The 22,941-nt window shown below is 37.3% G+C and overlaps 1 protein-coding gene and 1 pseudogene across 1 annotated transcript; one reads left to right on the plus strand and one right to left on the minus strand.

Moving 5' to 3' along the window:
• Positions 1–18,509: 18,509 nt before the first annotated feature.
• Positions 18,510–18,608, minus strand: LOC132272161 (small nucleolar RNA R71; annotated as a pseudogene).
• Positions 18,609–20,531: 1,923 nt separating this feature from the next.
• LOC132270049 (uncharacterized) lies at positions 20,532–22,248 on the plus strand. Its single transcript, XM_059771262.1, has 2 exons — positions 20,532–21,866; positions 21,952–22,248. The coding sequence occupies exons 1-2, from the start codon at positions 20,532–20,534 to the stop codon at positions 22,246–22,248; spliced, it is 1,632 nt and encodes a 543-aa protein (XP_059627245.1).
• The last annotated feature ends 693 nt before the right edge of the window (positions 22,249–22,941 follow it).

The following is a 22,941-nucleotide window of genomic DNA, read 5'->3' on the forward strand; positions in this document are numbered from 1 at the left end:
AGTAATCCGATACACAGATACATCCTAGGAAGACTTAACAATATCTAGAGTAGTCCATATATGTATATAGTACACACTATAGGATGCTCGCTAGTCCAGTAGGTTTGTCTCAGCCTGAATAGAAGGCGACATGCAAATACGCACCCTAAGGTGGGCATGAGTACCTAGACCTACCAAGGAACAACACGTCTAGTTATCCATCCTAGGCGATATACGCGCCCTAACCATGGTCATGAGACTCAAGCTCATACCACGGCACCATATAATATAATATAAAGTCCGTACTCCTCCTAATACAGTATATTATCCATCTGTGTAATGGTCTGATATATGTATAACAACTCCATCCTGAAACCATAGTAGGTCATTCAATTCACAATTGATATGACACATGTAAGTGATGGACTTAACCTTTATGATTAATCCATACCTTAATCCAAATTTAGGTAGGCCTAGTGTCTGAACTAGTCCATACTTAGTATGTCATCGTCCCATACTGGTACATACCATCCTCCAGTTAACAGAGTTGATAAAACAGTACTAGATAGTCATCAACCCAACTCCCAAAATATGCACAAATCAAATTAATCCATGAATATAAAACTTAGGCATTCAGTTCAGGGCTAGAAATTATATTCCAACCATTAAATTTGCTAATTATGAACATAGCATTTACAGCATGCATCAAATCCACTAATTGATAAAATTAACTGAATTGTTATGTCAATATATTTCCAACCACACATAGATAATTCCAAGAATTTACTATGCTTATAAAACTGTCTAAGTATAATTAAAACAATATTAAACAAAAATCCTAATTCCAGTCCGTTAAATGATAAAACAAAAGTATGCAATTTACTTCTCCAAACAGTGCCATAACTGATGAAATTTATATCCAGCTTTAATCATCAGTTAATTCCATCCATATTTACATCTAGTTATACTACTATATGCTTATACCATAATAAAAAAATATAAATAGTAGTTTAAGATTATACAGAGAAATCAAAATTCTAAAAATAGTAAACAAAAGAAAATTAATTCTTCAATCATCCTCCTACGGTTCTCTGTTTAAACTAAAGTTAATTCCATCATCAATACCTACTTGTAACCATGCTTCCCAACATTTTTATAAGTCTTTGGCAATGATTTACACCCTCCAGTAGCTTTTAAACAACTTTAGAAAACCAATTTTCATCCCAAACGGACCTTAAAATCAAAGTTCTGGGCAATTAAAGAGAGAGCAGGCTCTAGAAAAAATTTGAGCCTGCACTTTCCATCTAGATCCGGCTCTAGACTTTCTAGAGCCTGCTCTAGTGCACCAAGAGCCGGCTCCTCCTCTTTGGGAGCCGGCTCTAAGGGTTTTGGAAGCCTCTTCTTCCTCCTTTAGCAGCCTTCTGTCCGTTTAAGCTTCATCTTCTTCGATTCCTGTGAGTACCAGTTCTCTGTAGTACTTTTATTATATGTTTTTACGGTCTATTCCAATTCCAGATTGATTATAAAACAAGGATATACAATGATATTTAATCAAAACTTGAATTGAAAAACAAATTGTTACCTAAAGGAGCAAGGTTAAAAAGTTACAGTTTTTATTACTATCTTTTTAAAACAACCAAGAACAGGTTTATTCCATGAATTGAAACATTGATTAAACATGCATAAAGGTTATAGTTAAGCCTTAGTTTAATTCCTGGAGTCTTCCTAAACACACACGGAACACAGATTAAAGAGACAAAGCAGAACAGAACTTGCCTTAAGTTTCAGATTTGAAACTCTAAACTGTCGTCTCCTGAATTTTCCGACGAAGTTTTCGACTGTTGTTCCACCTCCGTCACTCTTGGTTTAGTCTTAGTTGAAGCCCACAACCCTAGCTTCCCTCCTTAATCCCTCTCTGTAAGCTCTCAAGTTTCCACTCTCTGTTTTCTTAAAACCACAACTGTTGCTCTCTGTATTTTTACTACGTATATGGGTTTTGTTTTTAAAACCCTAGGTAGAACTCGTACATGTATATTTATAGGTGTTTGTAATACACAACCCTAATTCTAGTTGCAATACAAGAAGGAAACCTACACATACTAAGTCGGCTATCATGAAACCTAAAACTCTAACCCTAATTTACTCATTTAAATAAATACACACTGAAATAAGTAATTAAATAAGTATAATAGGTAAAATATTAAAAGTCAACTAATTAATTAAAAACACTTAACAATTAATTCCAATTAATGCAAGAAAATACAATTAATCACTTAAACAAATATTTCCAATTAAGTAAACAAAATAAAACAATTAACATTTATTCAAATAAAAAGACAATTAAAGAAAACAAGTTAATAAATGAAATTTAAAATTTAATAAATACCAGGACTATTTTTTTGAAATTTGGGGTATTACATTTATTGTCTTCATTTGTGACGACCCTAGTTTTTTTTTTTTCAAACCAGTGCGTCAGTGAAGACCAGAGGGTTGACCCGGTAACGGGTCCAAAATGCGGAAAAGAAAGATAAAAATTTTACTCAACCTAATATAGTAGTATAACAACGTTGCAAAGGTTTCTAAGACGATTGGCCAAGAATCCCACATAACCCCATTCCTGATTCAAGTGAAATCTAACACTGTTTCACTATAACATGAATCACCTTTACTATGGTTAGAATTTGAGAATGGCATTGGTACCATTAGGAAGCTGACTCAAAGTCCTTGAGTTGGGTTCAAGAATCACTCAATTCGGATGAGAAACAAAGGAGACAAACTCGTTTGAAGTTGGAAAATCAATACTGTTAAACAAGCTACCAGGTATTTGTGACAATGCTGTTTCGGTGGACCAAATTGCCATTTCGGTCGGCTGAAATGGACCCTGAATAAGGAATAAATGGGAGTTGTTTCAGTCGACTGAAGTAGAGAACCGGTTAACCGGTTTGGCCTCAAACAGTGAAAATGGCTACTGGAATTGGAGTTTACTATTCAATTGAAATTTAAAATATGTGCCGGTCGACCGAAATGCCTCAAAAACCTACTGATACTCTATTAAACATGGAAAACATAATTTGGAGCCTATAAGATTCATTCCACCCTTATACATGAGTTAAAATCTAATTTTTATGAATGAATGAATATGTGAACATGCCAACAAACCCTATATGAATATTTGAATGTAATACAATGGCTTACGGCCTCATACATGTCAATTACAAGAATTTCATATGCCAAACCTCCAAAGTTGGTCAAAATATAGTACCAAGTGAGCACAAGTACTAATGTAAACATGCTAGGCCCTTGGCCTCATTACACCCACATCTATAGAGTATCAAAAGGTGCACTTAAGTCCACATTACATAGTTTAAATAATAAATGCATGTTTTGACATAATCACCAACATGAAGCATGATATACTAACAAGTGTATATTCTAATATAACAAAATACTCCAAGTAGTCAAGCAAGCCTAAGAGTATTGTGCATCCCACAATAATGTTTCTTTACCTAAAAAACAACCCGGTAACTTTGGGGTGAGTAAACAAGTTTACTCGTAGGGAATGAGCATGCATAAGCTAACTTTATACAACTTGCAATTCAATATAATTTAATCCAAAGGGTTTAACCGACATTGAAACTTCCAACACAAGGAAACAAGGTGTAAACTCACAAGGTTATCAATTTGGAATTTAAATACGAAATCAAACCAAAGTGGATACTTAGATATTGCCCAGATTAAAACCGTACTCTTGGGATCACTTTAGGGCTATTAACCCATGTGTACCTTCTCCTAGTGTGCACTATAGTGTAGGGAGCTCTCTATCTCCCGTACTAGAACCAAGTCCTAGCTAAGTCAAGTTCTTGATAATATCCCAAGTTTCCAAAAACAATAAGTTGAGCGACAAGTTATGATATATGTTACAAACACAAAAGCTCCATGAAATAAATGACTAAATCATTAGAACAATGAAATAGAAATTAATTAAACTAATTAATTAATTTCTCTAGATTTTAAGAGTTATTCAAATAATCCCAAATGAATATATAATAAGAACTAAGTCATGGCCATGCCATATATCGAGTCTAAAATGAAATACAAGCATGGTACTATTAAGTTAAATTTAAATCAATTTAAATTAATCAATTCTCTAGATTTAAAAGCTCATTTAAATCATGCCAATTCAATATACAACAAAGATCAAGTCTTGACCATGTCATATACCAAGTCCAAAGTGTGCTATATGCAAACTACTATTAATTATAATTTCTCAAATTAGTAAAAGTCATGCATACAACTTGAACATCACTACAGAAGTAATTTATTCACTTAGATAATAAACTAGAACATCCCCTACCTCAATAGAGTATAGAATCTCTATAATCCAAAGCAACCAGGTCCAAAAAGGAAAACTAAACTAGGGTTTTGTAGAGGAGATTGAGGGGAAGCTAAAGTATTCCAAGCTCATTGGTCTAAGGTGAGTGGAAGGAGGTCAAAAATGAAGTCAAAGCTCTAAGTCAAGCTTTTCCTTCAATGGATGCTAGGTTAGGGTTTGAGAGTAAAGTGGTGAGGAAGATATAATAAAGTGAGGTGAGTGGAGGATTTAACATTCCTCTACTCACTATGTGCTCTTACACTACCTCTCACACACACACACAATGCAAGACTTAATTTAGTGCCTACATTTGTTACAAATCCATGACTCCTTTCTAGGCTTAATCCTAAGCCTACACTTGCCAACCATCCAAGCCAACAAGTGCTCCAATCCTAGGCCAACAAATGGGTGAATCTCTACACTCCATGTATCAAGAGATTAAGCTTCCAAGCTATTCCACTTTAATGCTAACAAGTGGCTCCATGAGAGTGTGACACTTGTCACACTTTCCAAAAATTGTAAAAAGGTCATTTTCCAAAATATCTTCCAAATTAGATTACAAAATGGTCCCCAAGATGAAAAATAATTACTTTACATAATTATACTAAAACCCCAAAAGTCAAGAATAATTTCAAGAGATTATGCACCCATGCCCTTTACAAGAAAAGTAAACATCTAATATGCTTTTCTATAAAAGTAAAAATGTAGATATCATGAAAATTAAATATCATGGATGTATGCAAAGCTGGAATCAAATCCGAGCACAAAAAGTGAGGTTATGCAAGGAAAAAGATAAATGGGAAAAAGACGAAAAAAAAAATTATCGAAAAAAGAAAAGAAGGAAAATGACCGGGTCATCACATCATTAATAGGTTCTCAAGGTATGATTGTGTACTTAATCCACCAGAAGTCTGAAGCACTTGATGTGTGTAAAATCTACTAGACTAAAGTTGAAAGTAGTTGGTATAAAGATTATGGCTTTAAGATCAGACTAAGGTGTTGAGTTTTAATGGGACAACGGTGAGGATGGTGTAAATCGTAGTACTTTCAGTACATACTTAAAGAATAGGGCATTGTGCCACAGTACACCACTCCTAGTTTTCCTAAACAGAATAAAGTTGCAGAAAATAGAAAATGTAGAGATGTCTTATAGAGACATATAATGCAGATATCAAGGAGCTTGATACTCACACTATTAATGATCATTTTGAAAGATTAAAGGATTGAAGATTTTTATTGTCCAGTATACCTATAGAGATTATTGATATATATCATACAAATTTGATGAGAGTGGCGAATCCAATGGGAGTTTAGAATACTGTAGTTTTTTTTTTACAGGGGAGCAACTTTCAGTATCTATTCCATTTATTTCAGACTTCATTATAGTTTCTTTTGTGGTTTTATTTATAGTTCATATTCTCACTTTTTCAGCTATTCCCACTTATTTAGTTATTTCTCATTTGCAGTCTCTTCTTTCAGTTTTCAATCTAGTTCTGAGGATACCAAAAGTGGCCTGGGCTGGGTACGACCCAGATCACTAGAAACGGGTCTGAAAAGTGCACGTGGTTCAACCAAGTCATAATTGAATAGGCCCAGGACCAGAAAACCATCTAAAAGCCTAGCCTCAGAGCAAAAGAAATGGGCCCATATCCTGGATGAGCCCAGAAGGTCAGCCCAATATAAGGAGTTAGTTAGGAAACTTCTAGAATATTTATGACAGTTTATAAATAGACTGAAAAGAGAGGGAAAATGGGTTGAGAAAATTATGAAGTGTAGAACTATTCTTTCCAAATTGAGAAAGTATTTTTCTTGCATCTTCAATGATGCCGTCCTTGGGAATGACAATTGAGATTGATTCGTGAAGATGAAGCTTAATCTCTGGAAGTTGGATTCAGATCGGTGAGATCATGATCTGTCTTGCAGAGTCTTGTTTCGAGTTGATCTTTGGAGATTGGAATCGGATCTGCATAATCGTGATCTGTTTAGGGAAGCTAGGTCTGACAAGTTCACGGTAGGAAAGATTCAGATTTGGTTGAAGGAAATCAGAATTCAGCTAGTTCGAGGCCAGATTTAGTGCATTCGCATTAGTAGAGTTCAGATTTGATCAGGAATTCACGGTTGATGACTCTACTCCGATCAGGAACGATGATAGGAGGTGTGAGTTCTAATCCACAGGAGAATGACCAACAAACAAAGCTTAATGAATTAAAGAGCATGATAGAAGCTCTGAAAAGAGAGAGTGCAGAATTACGAGCTAGAATGGAGCATCGAGAAGCTCCGGTAATTCTGCGACCAGCTCCAGTAGGAGGTGATTCCTCGACCACTTCTAGTAAGAGAGAGAGTTATGCAACCCGATGTTGCTAACCAAGGCGAACAGGAAGGAAACATTCACATGGATCTTCATCGTAAAGAGATCAGGCCAGGCGATTTACCGTCAAATGTTCACCACGTGGAGGATCGAAAAGGATCTATTCATATGGATCTGCATCACGAGCGGATTAGGCATGAAGAAGCTATGGCGTTTGATCCATATCAAGAAGCTATGGAATTTGGTCAATACAAGGCCACGTCACTGTGGCAGAGAGAGTTCACGGAGGAAAGATCGTTCGATCTGCCTTATTGGCCTTTAATGGCTACGTATGACTACATAAGTTCGGATAAGAAATCTGTAGATCAGAGGATTCTCCCAAGGTTTCCAAGGGAGAATGAGGCCCTCCGTTCGGTAGTACGAATAGTCGATTCACCATTTACAGACGAGATCTTGAATGCTCCGAATCCGAGGAAGTTTTCCATGCCAGTTTTCATTTTATTCGATGGAATAAGCGATTCGATCGATCATGTCTACCATATCTAATTAAAAATGGCTTTGAACATGGAAAATGATCCTTTGATGTGCAAGTGCTTTCCTACAAGTCTGACAGGACCAGCGCTCAACTGGTTCAATAACCTGGCAAGAGGCTCAGTGGATAGCTTATGGAGCTTGTGTGATAGATTCATAAGCCAATATTACGGGAACAATCGTCCGACCAAAGATATTTTAAGTCTGTTTACGATAAAGTAGCATGAAGATGAACGCCTCCAAGCTTTCCTCATTAGATTCAACCTTGTCAAGAACATGATAATAGAATGCCATCCATCCACAGCGGTTCAAGCATTCAAACTAGCAATGAATCGAAGAACACCATTCCACACGAGCCTAGTGGCTAATACGCTGAAGACCATGGATGAACTGAACAAAAGGGCTGATGGTTTTGTGCGATTGGAAGAAGAAGAGGCTGTCAACACAATGAAGACATCCATGGTCGCGACGGAGGAGAAGACCAAGGCAAAGATCAGACAAAAACAAGATGCACCACAGTGTCAGACCTCTTAGAGGGCAGAAAAGAGGCTTAGAGAGGAGGAGTTGGTCACTCCACTTAAAGTCACCCTAGCAAGGTTGTATCAAGAGAATAAAGATAAGTTTTGCTCTCCTTTACCAATCAAATAACCTTTCGAACAGAGAGATTAATCCAAACATTGTGCTTTCTATAGTCATTTTGGTCATCAGATTAATAAGTGTAGGAACTTAAGGAGGTAAGTGGAGATGTTGATAGCAAGGGGAGAGTTCGCAGGATATGTCCAAAGGCCGGCAGTGGAGTAGAACCGATCGGCTGAGCAAGTGAAAAGAAATCAGAAGCCAAACAACCATAACGCCCATCCAATATAGATAATAAATGTAATTCATGGCAGACCTGAGCAGATCGAAGATTCGGAAGAACTGCTCCGAATGCATCTCCGTCAAGGACAAATGAAGGGGAGAATAGGCAGTGTAAATACTCTGCACCAATAGAGCGCATCAGCACAGATAAAGTTTGACAGAACAGACCTGTTGCGAGTTTAGATCCTTCATGAAGATCCTTTGGTCGTTAGTTTGACAGTGGTAGAGTGCTTAGTGCGAAGAGTTCTAATCAATCCAGGGAGCAGTGCGAATGTTTTGCTAAGAATAACATTCGACCGGCTCGAGATCAAGCCAGAAAAGCTCAAACCCACTGGAAATCCCATGTTGGGATTCGATGGGAAGCGAGTAAAACCAATCAGTATGGTAGAATTGCCGGTTTAAGCTGTTGAGAGGGAGTTAATTGAAAGCTTTGTAGTAGTCGAGATCTATCCGTTTTACAACCTTTTGATGGGAAGAGGGTGGATTTACATCCCGTAGACTTTGCACCAAGTGATGAGATGCTTGAGTCCAGATGGGAACAAGGTGATTGATATTCATGGGGACCAGGTCGCAGCCAAGGAATGCTATTCTATAACTTTGAAAGCTGCTGGGAAGAAAAAGCTCCCATCCGTTCTGCTAACCCAAGATAGCAATTACAGGAACCTCCGCCCAACAAGAATGGGAAGGAGGAGCTTTCGGTCCTGACTGAAGAACCTCTCATTGATGTGCAAATCAATCATCTAAGGCCAAACCGAACCATAAGAGTAGGGTCAAGGCTTACAGAGGAAAAAAAACGCCAATTAGTTAATTTCTTATTCCAGAACGCAGATGTATTCACTTGGAGCCTGAATAATTTCTTATTCCAAAATGCAGATGTATTCGCTTGGAGCCATTTAGACATGCTAGGGATTAACCCCTCTGTCTCCTGTCATTCCTTCAACGTAGACCCAAACGTCAAGCCTGTGAGACAGAAGTAGAGGAGGTTCGCCCCGTAGCGTAACCAAATTATAGCTGACGAAGTTAACAGGTTGCTGGAAACAGGGTTCATTAAAGAAGTCCAATACCGTCCTGGCTCTCAAAAATGGTTATAGTACAAAAGAAGAATGGGAAATAGAGAGTTTGATTTGATTTTACCAACCTGAACAAAGCCTATCAAAAGGATAGTTTTCCGTTACCAAAGATTGATCAAATGGTGGATGCCACAACTGGATATGAACGGCTAACCTTTTTGGATGCTTACTCAGGCTACAATCAAATCCCTAGGGATCCGAACGATGAAGAAAAAACTTCTTTCGTCACTGAGCAAGGGATCTATTACTATAAAGTCATGTCGTTCGGATTGAAGAATGTTGGGGCCACCTACCAAAGGCTGGTTAAAAGGATTTTCAAAAGTCAAATAGGTGAGACTGTGGAGGCTTACATTGATGACATGGTGGTAAAGAGTAGAAAGAAGGACCATCATTTGCAACACTTGCAATATGTGTTCGAGGTGTTGAGAAAGTACGGTATGAAGCTGAAACCGACCAAATGCTCGTTCGGTATAGGTTCTATGCAATTTCTGGGGCATGTGGTAAACAACAGAGGGATTGAAGTTAGTTTAGCCCAAGTGGAAGCTCTTATCAAAAATCCAGAACCAAGCATGGTTAAAGAGGTACAAGCTCTCATCGGATAAATAGTAACACTGAGTCGATTCATTTCTAAGTTGTCCGATCGTTGCAAACCATTCTTCGATATAATAAGAAGCCACGGAAGGCAATCTTGGGGGGATGAATAACGACAGGCACTGACCCAGTTGAAAGAGTATATGCGGAACCCTCCAGTCTTGACTGCCCCACAACTAGGTGAAAAGCTCTTCATGTACCTTGGCGTGTCCAGCATTGCAACAAGTGCCACTTTGGTACGGTGTGAAAAAGGTAAGCAGTTCCCAGTATTCTATATTAGCAAAATAATGACCAAGCCAGAAAGAAGGTATTCGAAGGCCGAACGAGTGATCCTATCATTGGTGAATGCAAAGAGGAAACTCAGGCACTATTTCGAATCCCATCCTATTATCGTTCTGACCACTTTTCCTATAAGGATGATCCTGTATAAGCCAAATTTGTCGGGAAGAATGACAAAGTGGGCTATAGAGTTGAGCTCATTTGACATAATGAATGAACCCAGGACGGCCATCAATGGACAAACGATGGCTAATTTCCTGCTAGAATGTGACATAGGAGACATATAAGAAGATCCTGGAGACTCTTCATGGAAGCTTTTCATTGATGGCTCTTTGAATCAAATGGGGGCAGGAATTGGGATCAAACTGCAGATGCCAGAAGGCACCACGCTGAGTCAAGTGATCAGACTTGAGGTCAAAGCAACCAATAATGAGGTAGAATACGAAGCATTGTTAGCTGGGCTGAAGCTGGACAAAGAAATGAAGGTTGGTGGCTCGGTATATGCTACCAATAATAATCAACCCTTGCAATAGCACAAATCATTGTAAAATAGAGCTATCATAGGGGTAAGTCGAACCACAAGGACTGGAAGTTTATAGCAACCAAGGTTTTAAAATCATTTTGTTTGATGAAAGAGGTATAGGGTTTGTTTTTGTTTGTCACTTAGAACTAGAAATGAAAGTTGCATAAAACCGTGAATGGAAGGAGTTAAGAGGAGAGGAACTTTTGTAGAGAGGGCTAGGGAAGTGATTCCACCACCAACCATATAAATATGCTAGCTTGTGATTAACTTGGGAAACAACTTATGTATATGACAATGATATGTAGTAATATAAGATTGCTACATTATCTTTAAGAAATTCATGAAATCAAGAAGCAAGTATAATCTATCAAAGTTTTACATGCTTGAATTACCTAAACTAGGGTGTAGCCTTTGATATACTCACTAAGCTAGAGACTATCAAACTCCTCAATCAAATAGTAATAGCACATGAAGTCAAAAACCAAGAATAATCCATCAAAGGGAGGCCCTAAGCTATGGACCATCAAACTTCTCAAACAACATGCCATTAAAAACCATTTTATAATCTCATCTCCATTCTCACTATGAAAATGCAAGCTATACAATCATGAGAAAATATAATCTAAGACAAGATCCATTACAACAAGTGTAGAGCTCTAGATTATGAAACTACCATATACATGATTCATTCCCCAAATTAAAAACAAAACTAAAGAATGCTTACAAAGAAGGGCTTCATCACCTCCCTAGAAAGGGAGTTAGTTACCCATGGAAGTAAGGGAGGAAGAGGTTGAGGAGATCTTCCCCTCCATTTTCTCACCTCCTAGCCAAAATACACCCACACTCTCAAGAACACAATATTTCTCTCTCTGGAAAACCTTACAATGTTGGATTATATTCTACAATGATTCAAGCCATAAATATAGGCCAAAAATCCTACCAAACTCCCTTAATCTCGTGGCTAGAAATCCCTAGAAGAGTGCAGAGCCATTCATTTAGTAAAGGGGACAACATTAGCTGAAACAATGCGGCCCACGACATGTTGTCTGCAACTTGGCAGGCGCCAGCAGCGCATGAAGGGCGCCCACAGAGTGTCAAGGCTGGCATCCATGAACTGGCAATAGGGCACCTAGGGCTGTTGATGGCAACTGGCGGGCCCCCGCAGGAATTGAAGGGCGACCGCCAAATTTTGAGGCTACTGGAGTGCATTTCTTTTTTTCTTTGGAATTGAATGTAATGATCACAAATTAGCAGGCGCCCACAGGATTTGTGCATGAGGCTGGCAGGTGCCCGCAATGCTTCTAGGCTCAAAAACACTTCTCTTAATTTAACCTTTGGCTTGACTCGATGATGCTATATTCTTCTTAGCACTTTGCAGAGAGTGCCATGAGTTCAATGGCACATATTAGCTTGGCAAAATTGTAGAGTCCTGGCCCGACATGTTTTGATCTTAAGAACTCACCAAAATGTCATTTTGATTCCTTTTTGGGAAACAAACCTGAAAATAAATAAAAACATGCAAATGAAGATAACCTATACAATAGAACCAACCAATGGACTTAAAAAATGCAAATAAAGGCACTTGAATATGCAATATTCAGCGCTTATCACACCCCCAAACTTACATTTTGCTAGTCCCATAGCAAAACCAAAATGAAGTACTTAATGAAATGACAACAATTGGAATGCTACCCAAAAAATATCAAACATGGTGTAAGAAGATGCATAAAGCTCAAATGCAACTTAGAACATAGAGAACATTGGAGATGGAATCATTATGAAGACTACCTTGTGTATATGAGGCCTTGATATAACAAAATGGCTAAACATTTTTCAATTATCATGTATCAACATCATAGTCCATATAAATACTTCAATTGTCATATCTATAAAAGAAATCATCTCTAACTTCATTAAAAGTGAACCGAATTCCCAATATGCAGCTTTTACCTTCTTTTTCCCATTTCAAGAACACAAGTCTTCAAATCATTGAATTTCCCTTTTAAATGAGGTCTTAAGGCATGATTTTATTCAAAATACAACTTTTTTTTTCTTTTCTTTTTTTCTTTTTATTTTTTATATCTATATATTATAATCGTGCAATGTTGAAGTCCTTTAACCTTTCTAACTAACCCATGTAGCAAATGTTAGGCCTGCAACTCCCAAACCAGATGGTTTTAGGGTGCTAAGTGTAAGGACACTCCAAAGGCTTAATAACTCAAATTAGCAAGGCTACGAACTCCAACTAACCTTATTTATTTATTTTTATTTTTGTGAATGACCGTGCAATGCCTAAGTCCCTTAAGCTTTCTAACTAACCCATGTAGCAAGTGTTAGGCCAACAACTCCCAAACCGGATGACTTTAGGGTGCTAAGTGTAAGGACACTCCAAGGGTTTAATAACTCGAGTTAGCAAGGCTACGAATTTAAGCAATTCATTTTCATTATTCAACCCTTCTTTTTTTTTTTTTTTTTTTTTTTTTTTTTTTTTATTTTTAAGATTCATGCCAAAGATATCCATTCATTAGGGTCATCAATTCAAATCAACTGAGTCATGGTCAAGATAAATCGGGTTGCATGCCTCAAGATTAAGTTTTCGGTGTGCATCTGTGAAGCGTGAAGCATAGAAGAGAATGAAATCCGTTGAAAATCTAATTGAAGCATTTATACAAACCAATTGAATCCACATGATCATTTCAGATTTTTTTTTTTTTGGTTCAAAATTATCATTTGCCTTTATACACAAAGTATTAAGCACATGTTTTAATCTCCAACAAGTTCCAAGATTACCCGATCATTGCTTTCCAAAAAAATTATTATCTTTCAATTTACATGAACAATTTAGCACATACAGACAAAAATGCATACAAAAATAAAAAATGCATACCAAAATATACCCCCAAACTTGAATGTCACATTGTCCTTAATATGAGAAGACAAAGAATGAAAATGAAGAAAAAAAAAGGTAAAAGGAGCAATAATACCAAGTAGGAGGAAAATCAGTGGCGTAGTGACAACATGCCACCATGTGAATTCCAGAAGCCACGCCCCCAAACTTGAATCTAAAAACCTGTCAACAATACAAATATATATAACAAGCATGATACGGAACATAAAAAGAGATCAAAATAAACAACTGTAATTTTATTTAACAAAAACTGAGTATCCATGCAAAACAGCAAAAAGAAACGTAGTTATAAGTTCAAAACATAAACTAAAAGGAATGCTAAACGCGGCCCAAAATAAATCCAAATAGTACTACTAGAAATCAAAATAGGAACGGAAAACAGAAAATCACCCCATCATCAGAGAAGAGGATGAGCCACCGGTTTCGCCTGGTGCTCGGTCAATCAAAGATTACAGCATGGCTTGCAATACCTGCTGCCCCTCCTGAGTCTCCTTATGAAAATTTGTAAGGGTGCCCTCCATGGTCTCGACTCATAACTGGAGTGTGTCAAGATAGGTGCTGAGAGAATCATAATCGGCACGGGACATGGCAGGTGGAGGCGACGCAACAGGTGCAGGAGCAGCCTGTGCAGGAGCAATAGGGACATCAACACCCCTCTAGTTCAGCACACCACCAATACGTACTTGCTGAGATGTTTAAGCTGGACTGTGCTTGACTTCCAGGCACCGAGGTTATAAAGGAATACCTTAGTATTCAGCTCCTTATTACGTTGTGCCTTGAAATTTTTGTTCTTGAGCAGTTTGGTAACGAGATATGGGAAAGGAAGTGCCCAAGTCAGTGCATTATCTGACTGCGCAACAAATAGATCATTATAGACCTTGAGAAGTTGGTCCAGACAAGCTGCAGAACACAAAACCAATACCCTTTCTTAGCTGCTTAAGGGTGTTCTGAAAAATGCCCTTACATTCAGAGTGCTTAGGGACTGGAAGAACATTTTTAGCCAAGACGGAGTCTATGAACCACAGCCGGCATAAAAGATATGACTTGTTCGTGCTTGTTTTGCGATTGTCGGTATAATTATTATGGCACATCTCATAGACAATGTCTGACAAAGTCACATCCTCTGGGAAAACACCGTAGAGAGGTTGGTGGTCCTCATCCAAAGGAGATGCCAATGAGCACTCCAAGGCCGCAACAAGGTCATTAATGGTGAACGCATAAGGCATACCATCAATGGTTGTCTTAATCACTTCCAGCTCCGCGCATGAGTAAAACATGTTAGAGTATAACTGTCGGACTATACGCGGATAGAATGCCGAAGTGTATGGCTTAAATAGAGCTTTAAAGCCACGATCATTCAATTTTTTGACCGACTAAGCCGTCTCCAGATTTTCCTTAAACTCATCCTTAATGATAAAATTTAGCTTCGGTTTCAATAGGCCACTCAACCCAATTTGGAGTAGGAGCGTCCTCGGATGGTCCTTCAGAGGAACGAGTACGCTTGGAGGAAGTTTTGGGAGCCATTTGGAAGAAGGGGTTGGTTCAGGCAATTTATCGAACACCTGGTGTGCAAGAAGAAAAGGAAGAGAGCCAAAGGATGATTAGAGATGAGAAAACCCAAAAATTTTGACCTGTAATTGACATACAATAGCCCTAAAATAATCACAAACCTCTACTACATGCAATCCCATCCTCCATTTATACTAAAACTTAAAAGAAAAAGAGTAGAAGAAACTTACCTAAAATGATGGAGAAACCAAACAAAATCCCTCTTGCTTGGTGCAAAATGGAGAGGAAGAGGATTTAGAGATAAGGGATTGAGAGAAGGATGGATATGCGAAAGGGTGAGATGGAAGTAGGAAGTAGGGTTAGGAAAGAGAAGAGGAAGAAAGAGAGGCTGGGTCGGCTAGAATGAGAGAGAGGGAGTTATAGGATTTATAATGCGCCTTAAATATAGGTGTTTAAATGAGGGCCCAAAGCTTGGCGGGTGATGAGCGGTGAAAAGTGCGCATTTAAGGTATTCTAGGTACTTTATTTATCTTATTTTCCCACTTTAGATTGATTTCGTATTATTTCCATTTTTAGGTACTTATCCCCAAAATAAGCTAACTCAGCTAAATAAGAGCATAATTGACGCAATCTTGAGATGAATAAAGAAATGAGCAAAGTGGGAGCAAAAGGAAGCAAGTGGTGGAAATTCAGCAAGTTCGATCGATCTCAGAAAATATTCGATCGATCGAAAGTTCATCGATCTCTGCATTCCAAGATGGATCCAAGCACTTTTTTCCTTATCTAAAGATCCCACAAAGTTCGATCGATCCAACTTTCTTCCGATCGATCGAAAAGATTCCATCTTATCCACTTATACCACCCTACCTACCACATTTGTCTCTTTCCCAAAACTATCTTCAAAATATCTCAGATTTGTTTTTATCAAAAAAGGCGCCGCCATAGAGGATCGATTCAGCTTAAATTTGATAGATCTCAGCCATGTTCGATCGATCTCACCACAAGTTCGATCGATCGAACTCCCCTAATCCCGAGAAAATTTAAATTCTAGCTCATTAAAAGTTGTCTCATATCTAATCATTGGAAGGAATATTGGTGTACGAGCCCAACTCATTTGGGATGATATTTGACCTACCTATATAAGAAATATGAGCCACTTTTTGAGATATACTTGATATACTTTAGAATAGAGAGGAGGCACAATTTTCATATTCTTAGTAAGGAAGAAAAGAAAGGAGGAGGCTAGAGACACAAGTTTGGAGTTCTTCTATCAACCAAGAAGAGGAGCAATCTCTACCATGGAGTTAGCCCTTGAGGGTTGGAGGACACCATCCATGAGTGACTAGACATCCTCTTGGGGCTAAAGTTAGCCCTAAGCATGCCTTCTACATCTTAATTTATGTATTTTTTAGGAGATTTGTATTGTGATACATGTTTTGACATTTATATATATATAGATCTTGTTTATTCAATGATTTATGTGGTTTAATGCTTCTAATTGATCATTTCATTCTATCCATATGTCTATGTATGCTAGAATAGATGTTCATGTGTTTATCTCTATTTCCTGTGTTATTGATGCATGTCTATGTATATTGATGCTATAAATCTAGAGATTGTCAAGACATAGTGCTTAATGGAATGTTCTTGTGGTTTATTTGATGGTTCATACTCATTTCTTGATGGATTGTGCCTCTCCCATAGTTTAATTAGTTTAATTTCATGTCATTATCTTAATTGTAGTGTAATTGTAGTTTAAGTGTTAAATGGGAGGACAATCCATGCTTGTTGTTTGATGTTCCATACTAATGAAAGCAAGTAGCATATATCTCTAACCTTGTGATGTGTTTGGATTGTGAGCTTAAAGAAAGAATTAATGGCTTAATTTGATATATTGTGCTATCCACTATGTTGCTTTAGACAATATATGCTTAATTTGTCATCCATGCTTGTTGAAACAACCACACACACACATTATGTTGCAATACATGTTTTCCCCCTCATTAATCATTCACTAAGGGTGTAGAAAAGCTATGCTTAGTGGTAACCTCTAAATCCCAAGATCTCTCTCTTATTTTCTCTCCATTACATTTAATTTTCTACTTTAGTTTAAATTGCATCTTAGTATAATTCAACTACCAACCAATCTTTTGATCACTCGACCTACTAACCCTAATCTCGACTCTACAACCTAGTACGACCCACCAATCCTTTGGGACGATCCCTACTTGCCCTAGCTATATTTTTAGTTAAAGGTAGTAGTGGCAATTTCTAAATGTAAAACTTGGGCACATTCATCATAGCTCTACACCACTATCTTTTGGTGCACAAATTTTGGGTTTGGGGTGCGACAACCACTAAGTTTTTGGCGCCGTTGTCGGGGATTGATTGAAGGCAACGTCGTATTTGTGGAATCAATTAGGAATTAGTACTCTTTTGATTATGTCTTTACTTTGTTTTTATTTTGGTTACTTATTGTGTTGGTTTTTGTTTGACTAGGTGCATTGAGCAAGAAGATGAGCAAAGGAGCATTCCAAGCAAGGAGCTAAGCAAAAGCAAAAGAAAAAGGCAAAATTCTAAAAATTTGCAAGGCTAAAAATTGAAATTAAATTGAAGTGCTAAAGGACCCTTTGTGAGCTCTTTCTTAACTCAATCTCTAGTTAAATCGTCGGCCTACGTGGAGGCTTATATTTCAATTCTTAGATAAATCGTGAGCCCATGTGGAGGCAATTTACTTTTCTTTGCATATTGTTAATAGCATGGGAGTATGGGATCATTGTATGTGGAGGAAGTTTGTTGATTGTTGATTTGTTGTGAAGGTGAAGTGTTTGTCATTATTGCTTGTTGTGTTGTATTGTGCATGCATAGTCGTAGATCATTAAGACCCATTCTTATCCCTCTAAATTTTCATCTTGAATCCGTTGTTCGAAACCCTAGGGGAAGAGGAAGTTCTGGTCAATCCATTTCATCAATGGAAGGACATAATAAAGACCATATGGAGGACCTTGGTCATATAGACCAACAAGGTATCCTCTACCCCAATGTGCATCATGATAACATGCAAGTGCCATTAGGTTGCCGAGGCCATTTGTTCACCCACAACAACAACAAGGCCAAGTTCCATTGGGAATGCCAAGGCCAATCTATGCTCCTCCACCTCCCATCATTCAAGGCAATCAAGGTGCCCATGTTGCACCTCCAATTGCTAATCCTCCCCTTGCTTTAAGAGATCACTATGTGCCTTATGAATACAATGCACCCACATGCATTCAATTACCACCATTTAGAGCACACCATTATGAGATCAAACCATAAACTATTCAAATGCTTCCTAACTATCATGGACTCCCAAGTGAAGAACCTTACAAGCATTTGGATGAGTTTATTGAAGTATGTTCCACCGTGAGATACACGGACATGCCGGAAGAGGTCTTAAGGCTTAAAATTTTTCCATTCACCCTTAAAGACAAGGCAAAATATTGGTTTAACAATCTTAGGCCTTTTTCAATAACTTCTTGGGTAAAAATGCAACAAGAGTTCTTGAAAAAGTACTATCCGATTTCTAAGACCAAGGCCATGAGAACCTCAATTTGAGAGTTTTCACACGGGGATGGGGAAACGTTCCATGAAGCATGGGAAAGATTTAAAAAATTGCTTAGGAAGTGTCCACATTATGACATGCCCAAATGGAAATTAGTTCAATATTTCTTTGAGAGCTTATCGGACAATTACAATGGCATGGTTGATGCTTCCATAGGTGGCTCTTACATTGATAGGCATGAGGATGACGTGTGGTGTCTTTATGAGAGCATGAGTGAAAATTCTTTGCATTGAACTTTATCTTCCAATAGTTGTAGGAATTCAAGTGGAAGGAAGAGTGTTGACTTACATCAAGTTGACTATTCCAATGAAATAGTCGCTGAGATGAAATCCTTATCTCAAAGGTTTGATCAATTCTTGATCAACCAAAACTCGACAAATCAAGTATCTTCCGTCCCTAACCATTCCCATCATGCATCCAATGAGACATGTATGACTTGTTCAAGTGTTTTACATTCTACTTCCAATTGTCCCCATGGACATGTGCAAAATGAGCATCATGAACAAGTCAATGCAATTTTTGTTAATCAAGGGAATAATCCTTAGGGTAAAGTGCAATAAACCCCCCTGAATTATACCCCAGGTGCAACAAACCCCCCTCAACTACAAATAACCCCCCCAAACTATGAGTTTAGTTAAGTTTTAGGACAGAGAAAGTTTTGCCGGTGACATCTTGTAATCGGAAATGTGTAAAGACCATTTTATCCCTTCAATAAAACGCATCAATATAAGTAATAAAACAGATAAAAAAAAATATAAGTAATAAAATTGTTAAATTGATGTGGGACCCATTTTTATTTATGGAGGCAGTGAATTAATGATTGACACACATTCACCCTTATCACTGTAACTGACACTCTTATCACCAACCACTATTCATTCACCCCATTTACGGAGTATAATATCAACAGAGGCTTTCATATATTGAATACAGAGAGATAAAACTTTATTGATCAGGATCAAATTCGTGCTTTCGTTCGATCTTCAGTCTTGATCTTCAAGGGTTACTCAGTAAAGCTCTAAACCCTAGCACATTAGTTTGTTAATATTGATTTAATATGCAAAAAAATGAGTAGTGATTTACTAAATTTTTCTAAAAATTGTTCTATGTTAGGGTTTAGTATGTTAATCCAAGATGTTTGGTTTTATTTGAATTTTTTTTTTTTTCAACTATGAAAGAATTTTTTTTTTTTTTTTTTTTTTTTTTTCCTGAAAATTTAAGCGACTGAAATATATTAAGTAAAAATTGCAAAAAAAATGAGTAGTGATTTACTAAGTTTTTGTGAAAATTGTTCTATGTTAGGGTTTAGTATGTTAATCCAAGATGTTTGGTTTTATTTGATTTTTTTTTCCACCTGTGAATGACCTGTGAAAGATTTATTTTATTTTATTTTTTTCTCTCTCTCTCTCGAAAATTTAAGCAACTGAAACATATTAAGTAAAAATTGCAAAAAAAATGAGTAGTGATTTACTAAGTTTTGGGCGACATAAATTTGATTGTGTATTTGCATATGTTGTCACTTTTAGATTCTTCCATGTTTTGTTATATAGTGTTGAAAGCATCTACTTTTAAAGTTCTGTACCAAAAGCTTGTTCTTTTTTGCATCAGACATCAATAATGTTTTTAGTAGGCAACAACTTGGTCATTAGTGGTCCCTAGTAAAATCATTTGTATGTTTGGATTGTGATTGAATGGTCTTTGTTGTTTATTTATTTTAGGTCCTTTTCAATTATTGAAGTGTGGAGTTGCTATTGAATTTGTTACCCTGCGATTGAGTGGTCATGCTAAATGTAGTTTGATTTTTTTTTTTTTTTTCTTTTTTTCGAAACTGTCCACTTGTAATGCACTTGTGACCATTGACCCTATCCTACACTTCAAAGTTATTGTTTGTCTTTATGCACCTTTAAAGTGCTTGCATTTAAGTCACTATTTTTTTTTTCTTTCCACTTTTTACTTCTTTAGTGTGTTTAAAGTACTTACCTGTCTTGTACAAATTTTGTAGATGCACCTTTACAGTATTGAGCTTCATTATGGAGGTCTTTTTTCAAAAACACCCCATATCACATACATAGGAGAAGCTACATCCTTCATTGAAAGTGTAGACCCATACCTTATGACTTATACTGATATCCAAGAGATGGCAAATAATTTGGGATGTGGGGATATCAAAGAAGTGTTTTATAAAGTACCATTCTTAAATGGTAAGCATTGCTTCAGAGAGGTCAGATGTGATTTAGATGTACTAAGGATGTTTTATAACTATGAAGCTCAGAGGGAAGGCAACCTGGTCAAGTTATACATTGTTGCAGCTATGTTGAATCTGCAAGGGAAAGAAATTTCAATTTCAACACATAGTGCAGAAAATGAGGGCTTAACTTCAACTGATGATTATGTACAAGTTGAAACAGATTTTGCACAGGTTGAATCTGATTATGCTCCTACTGATGAGTTGATAAGTGCATGTGGATCAGATGATGATGAGGGTAATGGTCCTAAGCACCAAGAATTTATTCCTTCAAAGGATTTGGGGGAAAAAGAAATAGCAGTGGGCATGAAATTTGCGACAGCTGTAGATTTCAGACTAGCACTTAGAGAAATAGCAGTGAAGAAAAGGTTTGATTTGAAGTTCAAAAGAAATGATGGGGATAGGATTTCTGTAGTATGTAAGGGGGGTTGTGGTTGGAAGATATTTGCAAGCAAGCCAAACGATGAGGATTGCATAATAGTGAAGACATATGTTCCAGAGCATAATAACTGCCTTTGGTTTCATACAAATGGACAAGCCACATCTACCTACTTAGCAAATAAGTATCTAGAGCAAGTGAGATTTAATCCAGGCATGCCAACAAATACACTTAAGCGTACTATTGCAAGTGAGTTGGATATTGATGTGTCAGACTACAAAGTAAGAAGAGCAAAGAGAAAGGCTTTAGATGTTGTTGAGGGAAATGAAGTAGAACAATATGAAAAGATGAGGGAGTACGCTCATTTGATATTTACATCAAACCCAGGCAGTGTAGTTAAAATTCAAACTGAGCCCACAGCTGAAGAAAATGTGAGAAAATTTCAGAGGGTTTTTATTTGTTATGCTGCAATGAGAAAGGGTTTTAAAGAAGGGTGTAGACCACTAATTGGTGTATATGGTTGTTTCTTAAAGGGACCATATGGGGGTCACCTTCTCAGTGCTGTATCTATTGATGGAAATGAACAAATGTTCCCAGTTGCCTTTGTTGTGGTTGAGTCTAAGACAAGGGATTCTTGGAGTTGGTTTATGTCAGAGCTCATGGATGCTGTGGGGCCTTACCAAGAAATCACATTCATATCTGATAGACAAAAAGTAAGTATATTTAACATTATTCAGTTTATATGTGATTTAAAAATTTTGTTAGTTTAGAATTGAAATATTTTTCTTGTGAATGCAGGGTCTGGTTGACACTTTTGAGAACATAATGGATGGGTCAAACCATAGATATTGTGTGAGGCATCTATATAAGAACTTCAAACTCAGGTTCAAAGGGCAACAACTAAAAAATGAGTTGTGGGAAGCAGCAAGGTCTTTCACAGAAACTGATTTTGATGTACATATGAGGAATATCAAGGTGTTGAATGCTGAAGCTTATGGCTGGCTTCACAATGTGCCACCTGAATTATGGTCAAAATCAAGATTCACATATCAATCAAAAAGTGATATGGTGATCAATAATATGTGTGAGAGTTAGAATGCTGTCATCCTTCAAGCAAGGGACAAACCAATTATATACATGTTGGAGTGGATCAGAAGACATTTAATGTTGAGGTTCCAAAAGAAAAGAGAATGGATGGAATCAAAGGATGGTTTATTGTGTCCAGAAATTCAAAAGAATTTGAACAAAGTGAAAAGGCAAGCAAGGATGTGCAAGGTTCTTTATGCTGGTCATAACAAGTATGATGTTGAATGCTTTGGCATTGGCGAGGCAGTTGATCTTGAGAAGAAAACTTGCAGTTGCAAAATATGGAATTTGACTGGTATACCTTGTAGGCATGTTGTAGCATGCATATTTTTAAGGAAGGACCTGCCTGAGTCATATGTTGATCCATATTATTATAGGGAAACATACTTGAAGGCCTATTCTGGTTTAATACATCCTTTCCCTATGAGACAGTTGTTGAAAGCACAACCCTCCAACCCATTGCTTCCACCAACCTTTAGGAAACCCACTGGAAGACCAAAGAAGGCTAGGAACAAGAAAAATGATGAGCCCAGTACTTCAACTAATACTTCAACTAAGCTTAGTAGGTTAAAGCAACAGCTGAAATGTTCAAAGTGCCAGGTTAAAGGTCATAACTCAAGGACTTGTAAACTTTCTACACCTTTGGTCATTGAGAAACCTCCACCAAAAAAGGGAGGTAGACCACCAATTATTGGCAGAGGA

Source organism: Cornus florida, unplaced genomic scaffold (assembly GCF_030987335.1).
Source record: "Cornus florida cultivar Cherokee Brave unplaced genomic scaffold, ASM3098733v1 CherokeeBrave_3.0.0_Hap2_Chr08, whole genome shotgun sequence".
NCBI lineage: Eukaryota > Viridiplantae > Streptophyta > Magnoliopsida > Cornales > Cornaceae > Cornus > Cornus florida.

Coding starts and splice junctions, on each gene's coding strand:
- LOC132270049 (XM_059771262.1), top strand. CDS start 20,532: ATGCACCTTTACAGTATTGAGCTTCATTATGGAGGTCTTTTTTCAAAA. Junction 21,867..21,951: donor TCATATCTGATAGACAAAAA/GTAAGTATATTT, acceptor TTGTGAATGCAG/GGTCTGGTTGACACTTTTGA.